General features: G+C 38.5%; 1 protein-coding gene across 2 annotated transcripts in view; it reads right to left on the bottom strand.

The window, feature by feature from the left end:
• The window catches only part of Ptpn22 (protein tyrosine phosphatase non-receptor type 22), a 54,601-nt gene that overhangs the window by 19,845 nt on the left and 25,624 nt on the right, over nucleotides 1–9,132 (bottom strand). The window contains exons 12-16 of one of the 2 annotated variants that reach the window (XM_031375049.1): nucleotides 6,907–6,983; nucleotides 5,947–6,776; nucleotides 3,003–3,086; nucleotides 2,737–2,858; nucleotides 1,204–1,231 (exon numbers count right to left, since the gene is read on the bottom strand). In XM_031375049.1, coding sequence (XP_031230909.1) covers nucleotides 1,204–1,231; nucleotides 2,737–2,858; nucleotides 3,003–3,086; nucleotides 5,947–6,776; nucleotides 6,907–6,983 — 1,141 coding nt within the window. Of the gene's footprint in view, nucleotides 1–1,198; nucleotides 1,232–2,736; nucleotides 2,859–2,988; nucleotides 3,087–5,946; nucleotides 6,777–6,906; nucleotides 6,984–9,132 lie in introns of those variants that run through there. The other variant, XR_004119741.1, reaches the window with a different exon arrangement.

Genomic DNA, 9,132 nt, shown 5'->3' with positions numbered 1-9,132 from the left:
TTTTTTATAATAGCAGGCTAGCCAAGTAACTGTTACCTAGGCCTTAACATTTTACCTAGGCCTTAACAGCGGGAAATACCCTAACTGTCGTGTGCACTATTCCATGTGCTGGGGAATGAATAAAATTTATTTCAGACTGAATAAAAAGGAAAAGCTAGCTGGGCACCAGCATTTATCTTCCTTTGCTTCCTGACTGCAGAACCAGACAGATCTCTGAGTTCAAGGCCAGTCTGGTCTACAAAGCAAGCTCCAGGACAGCCAGAACTATACAGAGAAACCTTGTCTAGAAAACACACACACACAAAAAAAAAATTTAAAAAACAAAATAAAATCTGAGTCACTAAAGAAATGTTGAGCACAGCTGTGCTTGTCAGATGCACAAAACACAAAGGTTTTCTAAGTTAAAGGCAAAGATTGTTGCCTTTGCTGTATGAGGCCATTTATTTAGAATAATTTCACTTGTCTGTTCTTACTTTTGTTTCCTTGTGGTTTTGTTGTTGTTTGTTTGTTTGTTTTGTTTCGTTTTAATGTCTTATTCAAAAAAATTCTCACCAATTCCAAAGTCCTGAAGTATTTCTTCTGGTCATTTCATAGTTTCAGGTCTTACAATTAAATCTTTAGTAGATGTTGGGTTGTTTTTGCAACTGGTGAGAGCTAGGAACCCACCTTTGTTATACATGTGGATACCAAATTTTCACAGAGTCATTTGTTGAAAATCCTATCCTTTTTCCCATGTCTGTTCATAGCATCTTTGTCAAAAGTCAGTTGACTATAGAAGCACATGTGGGTTTATTTCTGAGATATTTATCCTGTTCTTCTGTTTTGTGTGTCTCTTTTTATGTTGTTACCTCAACATTCTGGTTTCTCTGACTTGTGTAGTTGGAAGTCAGGTAGTATAGTAGTTTTTTGCTTTTTTTGTCCGTTCATTTGTTTGTTTCATTTTGGTTTTTTTATACAAGATTGTTTTGACTACTTGAATTTTAAAGTATTCTATCTGAGATAATGTTTTTTTTTAAAGGATCCTGTCTTTATTTTGCCCATAACAAAATGAACATTGTTAGTTTGAGAAAGCCAAAAATGAATCAAGATAGCAGAAGCTATTACAAGAGCCATGAATCCTCCTGAGGTGAATTACTAACAAGCTGTTCTTACAACACAAGTGCTTAGGACTAAATATCATCTAAAGTCAAGAGAAGTCTTTACCTGATTTGGGACTTCGGAGTTTCACATTCTAAATAGGAAAAAAGTGAAAGAATAATATGTACAAACACAATACAAGCTGAATCAATCAATAACATTTTTTAAAATTACAGTTCCTATAACTGTAGTGACAGCAGTATTTCTTGATTCATAACTGTGCTGAATTATAAAAAGGAACCCTTAACTCTTGCAGTGATTTCCATAGTTTTATATCATATGGAAATTAGTTCTAAATTGATCTCCTTCTGAATTATTTATTTCATAATTTAGAACATTGGCCTAAAAATTTATTTGGAGATAAGTTGTTGAAATTGTAATTACTTTATGATACTGAAAAGGATTAATTGTTCTTCACTATTCAAGTTAATAAAAAGACCATTATGTGTGTGCATACTATTAATAGTAATTGTAACAACATTATGTTAACATTGTAATTTTCTAGCATTACAATCATAGGAGCTATTTTTTTAATTCAGTACTGGGGAATAAACCTAGAGCCTTACAGTGCTAGACAAATGCTTAATACTAAACCACACCCACAGCTTTGTAGAAATTTCTAAGTGATTGATTAATTTTCTGTTCTATGAAACAATGAATATTTAGAACATTAAAGTATATTTAATATTTTAAAGTATATTTAGAATATAAGTATATTTAATATACTTTTATAGTTGGTTCAAAGAATATATAGAAATGTAAAACAGACTATCAGAAACAGATTTTTCTTCTAGAATAAAGAAACATTATTCCAAATAGCTTATTTTAAGTAATAGTATATGTCATTAAAAGTTGCTATTTGTGGTTTCACTGCTAAGATGATCAGCCCATGAAGTGGCTACAGTGAATAATTGTCTACTTATGAAACATTTGATTTGCTTTTGCCTTAACTGCCTTTTAAGAATCAGCTCCAATGTTTTCTCTCTCACTGGGCTTTTCTGATTACTTTCAACCTCAAAAAGCTTCCATGTCCTTTTAAATCTCTGTATCTTTCACATATCATTGATACATGGTCTTCATATAACCAACATAAAGAGTCATGTACACACACTGTACTTCCAATGTAAGTTTCTCTTTTTGCAATATTTGCCTTTATTTTTTTTAATTTTTTGTTTATATTCTTCTTAAGAGTAAGAAATGTGCCTTGCACACCTTTCCTATCCCCCCACCCTCTAACATGCTATTTTACATTATGGTCTACTTAATAATAACTGAATGGCAGTTGTCAAAATGAAGAGAAGGGTCTGGAGAGAAAGTGCAGCAGTTAGAGCACTTGGTGCTCTGGCAGGGGACCTAAGTTCAGTTCCCAGCACCCATATGGTGACTCACAACCATCCCCAACTCCAGATCCAGAAGATCCCATGCCCTCTTTTGACTTCTGCAGGCACAAGATATACATGTGGTACATAGGTATACATACAGGTATACATACATTCTTACACTTAAAATAAAATAAATATATCTAAAAAATTAAATGTGTAGAATAAAACTATAGTCTGTTGAATACAAATGAGTCGAGTCAGAAAAAGAGTTACAAACCTTGCTTGGTGTAAACCTTACAGAGCCATGGCTCTTCAATTCAGATGTGCCACTACATTCCAGTGACGCTCCAAATTTTACCTCGAGAGGTAAGGATTCGGTAACACTTGGTGAGGGTTCTCCTGCAAGAAAGCAAATATGGCCAGTTCTTAGGAAGGAGGTTATTTTTAAAGGTGGCAGAGGGATGGATGCTCAGCAGCGGCTCACAGAACGTTGAAGGGACCTGGGAAGGGACACACACTTCATACTTACTGAACTGTACTCACCGGCTTCCTCAACCACAATAAAAGACTCGGGTGTCCGTTCAGGGAGTGGCGGGGGGATCTCATCATCACTCCTTGGAGAAGTAGCTGTCCAAGTAACAGAAATGTAATTGCCATGTTTTATGAGAATAAAGGAGATTCTTCCATTCTAATCTAATCCTAAATATAAATTTAGCAGATTTGTATTTGCTTACTTTAGGAAAAAGAATAAACTAGTAAGGTTTTATTCTTTAAGATTCTTTCCAGGATTTAAAGGTTTAAGTGTGCCCACACATTTTGATGGAGTTGTTGTCGGGATGGTTTGGATTATCTTCTACATAACTCTTTCCTTTTGTTTTTCATTGGATTCACAATAGGACATTTTCATCAGCTAAACATTTATTTATGCAGGAGATATTTTTAAAAATCACTTTTTGCTGGATAGTGGTGGCACATGCCTTTAATCCCAACACTTGAAAGGCAGAGGCAGGTGGATTGGTTCTTTGAATTTGAGGCCAGTCAGGTCGACAGAGGGAGTTCCAGGACAGCAAGAGATACACAGAGAAACCCTGTCTTAAAAAACAAAAAACAAAAACAAAATATCCTTTCTTTAGTCCATTCAGAACCCAAAATATAGATGTTTGTTACAGACATAGTTTATCAAGAAAGAGGGAGAAATTTCTGGGAATGGAAGTGGACGAGAGAGCTAGGGCAGGGTTTTCTATCTAATAGGACTCAGAATTTGTGAACATTTTACATGCCATTATAAGAAACTGCCACCAGATGGCAGACGTATCAATTTTGCTACGATATGAAAATAACTTTTTTATTTTTGATGCTCTAAGAAGTTTAAAGTATTATGGCTATTTATAAAAAGAAAACATCAGATGGTGAAATGACTCAGTGGGGTAAAGGTGTTTGATGCTACCAAGCCTGCAAACCTGAGTTAAGTCCCTAGAATCACGTGGTAGAATGAGAAACCTCACTCCTGCAAGTTACCTCTGACCTACACACACACACACACACACACACACACACACACACACACACACACGAAAAAACAAAATTTCTTAAATTTTAATGATTAAACTGCAAAAGAATTGGGTCAAAGAAAAAGCTTCTCGGAGCCAGATAAAATTTTTTTTAGCAACAAATAATTTTCATCTATCAAACTTACTAGATTTTAATAGCACATATTTATCATCAAGATTTCAAAGTCGCCGAGCAGTGGTGGTACACGCTTTTATTCCCAGCACTTGGGAGGCAGAGGCAGGCAGATTTCTGAGTTTGAGGCCAGCCTGGTCTACAGAATGAGTTCCTGGACAGCCAGGGCTACAGGGCTACACAGAGAAACCCTGTCTCAAAAAAACAAAAAACAAACAAACAAACAAACAAAAAAGATTTCAAAATCATCTTTGTTTATGTAGAGAATCTGAGGCTAGCCTAGGCCACATCAGATCCTGTCTGAGAAAGATAAAATAACTAAAATAGGAAAAAACCAAAACACTTGGGTCTGGGGAAATAGCTTAGTGGGTAAGATTGTTTTGCTGCATGAAGATGAGCACCTGAGTTCAGATCTCCAGCATCCACATACAAAGCCTGAGTGGCCATTTGTGCCTGTAACCCAGCACTGGAGGAGAAGGGACAGGGACAAGGGCTTGCTAGTCAGCAGCCTGGGGTAGGACAGTGAGAGGCAAGCTCTAAGCTCAACAGGACCACATCATAAGGTCAAAAGATAGAGTGACAGAGAAATTCACATGAGATCTTTGTTTGGTCTCCACATGTGTACCTGTACATGTGTACACACACACACACACACACACACACACACACACACACACACACAGAGAGAGAGAGAGAGAGAGAGAGAGAGAGAGAGAGAGAGAGAGAGAGAGGTTCTCTGTGGGACAGAGAGAAACGAATCCCAGCAGCTGGGAGTCTGAAGCAGGACTGCTGTGAGTTGTAGATCAGCCTGAGCTCTGTGAAATCCCAGGCCAGCTTGGGTAGTAAGACCTTATCTAAATCAAGGAAAGAGAGAAGAAAGAGACATGGCCGGGGGCTATAGCTCAGTTACAAAGCTCTTTCTTTCCTAGCTGGCTGGATTCAAGCCTCATGACATCAAAAAAAGGACAATAGAAATGGCATTTAATAATAACACAGAACAACAGTTTTCTATACGTAAATGCTCTCCACGGATTATCTCACGATATGCCTAAGAGAATAAGCTTGCTCTTTGCTTCCTTCATCTTCAACAGCAAATTATTAGGGCTACAGATTCAACTTAAACGCCTGTCTGACATGCATGAGGCATTAGGTTCAATCCACTTTACTAAAAAGGGCAAAGAAGCACCCTATAATAATCTCTAATAGTATGTTCACTATTACTTTCTGACTACTCAGTTAAAACAGTATATTTGATACGTAAAAATTCTAGAATTTTAAGAGGTAAATATAAATGTTGTGTTAAAAGATTTTTAAAAATGTCACACAGTACTAAACATATCTCATCTTCTAAGAAACAGCGAAAGTGCCGGAAATCAGGCCCTACACTTCCCACGCCTACAGGAAAAGAATTCAATGCTTAGCAATGTGTTCAATTCATTACAGTCGTAAGTATGCAACAAGTATTTCTGGGAGATTGCCCAGTGCTGTTGATCAGTTTGCCCTCTGTACTTGGGGAGCTCCTTCTGCAGTTAAAGGTAAAGTATGAGATTTTGGTAAACAAGTCTGGAATAAGGACTGGTCATGTTTGAAGCCTTCCTTTTGGCATAGATGGGTCCCGAGACCTAACTGCCTCCATATTGTTATCATCAATTTATTTAGTACATCACCAAAAACACTCCCAGAACTTACTTCTTTGAGAAGAAAATGAAGCAGGGGAAGAGAATGGCTAGGGTGAGAAGAAACCAAAATATTTAATGGAAACCAGATAAGGTCCAAAGCAAACACATTTTTAAAAATAGTTTACCTTCTACAACTGTCTCTTGGTTTAATGGTGAGGAAAAGCTGGTCAGAGTGCTCGCCATTAAGGAATCATGTGGGTTGCAAGAAGAAAAGGAGGTTGTAGAAGAGGCTGGCAACAGAGCGTCAGAAGTGGCTCCATCTTGTTTCTCAGGCAGATCAAAAGACATCTTAGAATCAGCACTATTTGGAGGGGATGATGAAAAATAAGGATCTTCCGCTAAAGACATGCACAAATGCACTCTCAAAGCTCCGGGGCTGTGCTGCGGTACACAGGCGTCATCACACGCTGCCCGGCGCTCACAGGCACGCGGCAGTGAATAATTCAGTTCTTCTGAAGAAGCGTGGGCCACCACTCTTTGCGCCTGCAGCTTCAAGAGACAACGCTCATGCAGCTGAGATTCCAAGCATGAAGAACCGTCTCCCACAGCCAACTCGCTTGTTTTGTTCTGCTGAATCAGTTCAAAAGGAGTTGATTTGGTCCGTTTTACAGGCCCCTTTGAATTGTGACACCTGCCCGCTGGGTTTATGGGAGGAGCACTAGGACACGACCCAAACAACATGGAACCGAAATCCAGACTTTGATACTTCTGAAGGGGCTCTCCCACGGCTGGAGAAGCCCTTGCCTGCCCGTTCCTGGTTATGACAGCCTTGTTGTTACACCCGCAATTCAGCTCTAAACAGTCGAAAGAAGGGCTTGATTTAGCCGAGTGCAAAGCCAACTCTTCCTTGGCACTTATCTTAGAAGTCCTAAGGCCAAAGGAAGACACTGGGGCGCTCTCCCCTTCGGTCTCCTGTTTGCTCTGCTGGTTTGTCATTTTCGCATCCATCATGGCGCTGAAAGGAAAGGAGAGAATGATGACGCCATACCGAAAAGAGGTCTCTTCCAGTAGCATAGCTACTGGGGCATGAGATTTCATCCTTTAGGCACAGTTAGTCAACATTTAGATAAACAAAATTTACTCACTTTTGTGGTAAATCCAGAGGACGAGGGTCAGCTTCTAGAGTGAAGTTTTGTTCAGGAATTGAACATTCTGCTTGAATCTTCAAAAGAAATGTCAGAGTTTTTTTTTTTGTTTGTTTGTTTTGTTTTATCTTGTCTTGTTTTTCATGAAGCAATGTCAATGAAATGTTTTAACATTTGGAAGTAATACCCACCCCACACACCCTTACCTCCCACAAGGCACCAGGACCATCATGGAAAAGAAAACAGAAAGATCAGAGAAGATGGACTGAAACTGTATTCTGGACATGACAAGACTACTTCATTCAGGAAACCAAGCAGCGTTCTTGCCTGTACAAGACCTCCATAAAACCAAGCCGGTCGACACACAAACGTAGGTGGGGGGTGGGCTCAATAATACCCATTCTTAACTGAGTGGGTACGACGGCTGATGGAGGGAGAGTCAGGGCTTTATTAAGGGTATGCCCCTGGTAGGTCACCCGTTCTGCAGTGGTCGGCTCCACCCCCATGAGCTGTATATTAAAGGCAAACTAGAGTGGTAGGTTGTTCTTTAAGAAGAGGACATGAATGGGTAGAGAGCAATGGGTAGAGAGATGGGCGGCAGTTCTGGGAATAGTTAGAGAGGAAAGCCAGGGGAAAATGATCAAAACATATTTAATAAATTCTTAGAGAATTAATAAAATATAGTGTTAAATATAAATCAATATGTTTATTCAGCTTGCATGAGCTGATAAAAATAAACATATTTGTTTTATAAAGAAAGATCCCAAAGGAGCAGCATAACTTTACATTTTAAGAAACTAGGTGGGGGGAAACTGAAATCAATCTCAAACTTAACAACAGCCAGGAAGTATTAAAGATTAAAGCAGAGATAAATTATGTAGAGAATAGGGAAATTGGATAAAGTAAACAAATTCAAAAGATCAACAAATTTGATTAGGCTTTAACTATACTAAGAAAAAAATCAAGTTATTAATCAAAGGTAAAAATGTAGGAACTGGATAAATAATATATTTGGTAACGTACTTAAGCTCAACTCCCAGAATAGGCCCCTCAACAAACAAACAAACAAACAAACAAACAAACAAACTTGGCAGAGTATAACACACAGTACTTGACTTAGAGAGGTGGAGATGGAGGACCCCTGGGGCTTCCTGGTAGCTAGCCTAGCATACTCAGTAACCTGAGGCCCAGTGAGAGACTCTATCTCAAAACAAGGTTTGTGGCTCCTGAGGAATGTCACCAGCAGTTGACCTCTGACCTTCACATGCATACAGGTGCTTATGTACATTAACACACTTACATATCTATGCATGCTCCCTCACACACAAGATGACAATGTGGACGTTACTAACAATCTGTTAAAATACTATAAACAACTGCATAGAAGTATCACATATATTGCATACTAACAAAATAGATAACCTGGATAGAATGGTTAAGATCTTAGAGATACTCACCATGCAAAAACTGGTTAAGGAACAAATAGTAAATCTAAATAGAAATTAGCTAGTAAGGCAATTGAATCAATAATGGAAGCTAAAGAGTTCTTCCCTGGGTTCAATCCCCAGGACTGAAGTGGAGGGCAGATAGATAATTGTTGGCAAGCAACAGATCAATGTTAGTAAGAATATAGGAGAAGAGCACATTTATGTACTGTTGGTGGAAGTGTGAACTAGTACAGGTATATAAAAAATAAGTATAGTGATCCCTCAAAAAGTGAAAAACAGAACTACCATAGAATTTATCAGGTCAACTTCTGGCATTTATAGGGAGGATGAAATTAATGTAGCATACTTATGTTTACTGTGGCATTGTTCACAATGAACAAATTATGGAGTCAACCTAGGTGTCCATCCATTGGTGAATAGGTAGAGAAAATATGGCATGTACTCACAGTGGAATATTATTACCCCCTTTATAAGGAAGGAGATAATGGCCTGGGAGAGAGCCTGTGTTTAGACCCCTAGAAAGCTCATGAAAGCTAAGTATGATGGACCTATAACCCCAGTACTGAAGAAGGGAACAGGTAGATATGTCTAGAGGAGAGAGGGCTTGCTGGCTAGCCAGTCTAGTCAAAAATAAAGAGTTGTAATTTCAGTGAGACACATCTCAGAAACATAAGGTGAGAAAGCGATTGAGGAAGACATCTGATGTTAACCTCTGGCCCCAATATGTATCTGCAGTGGTGAGTGCACATGCACATGTGCACGCCTATTACACATATAC

Source organism: Mastomys coucha, unplaced genomic scaffold, assembly GCF_008632895.1.
Source record: "Mastomys coucha isolate ucsf_1 unplaced genomic scaffold, UCSF_Mcou_1 pScaffold16, whole genome shotgun sequence".
NCBI lineage: Eukaryota > Metazoa > Chordata > Mammalia > Rodentia > Muridae > Mastomys > Mastomys coucha.
The sequence above is the reverse complement of the archived record's forward strand: the minus strand, read 5'-3'. Positions and strand labels throughout refer to the sequence as shown.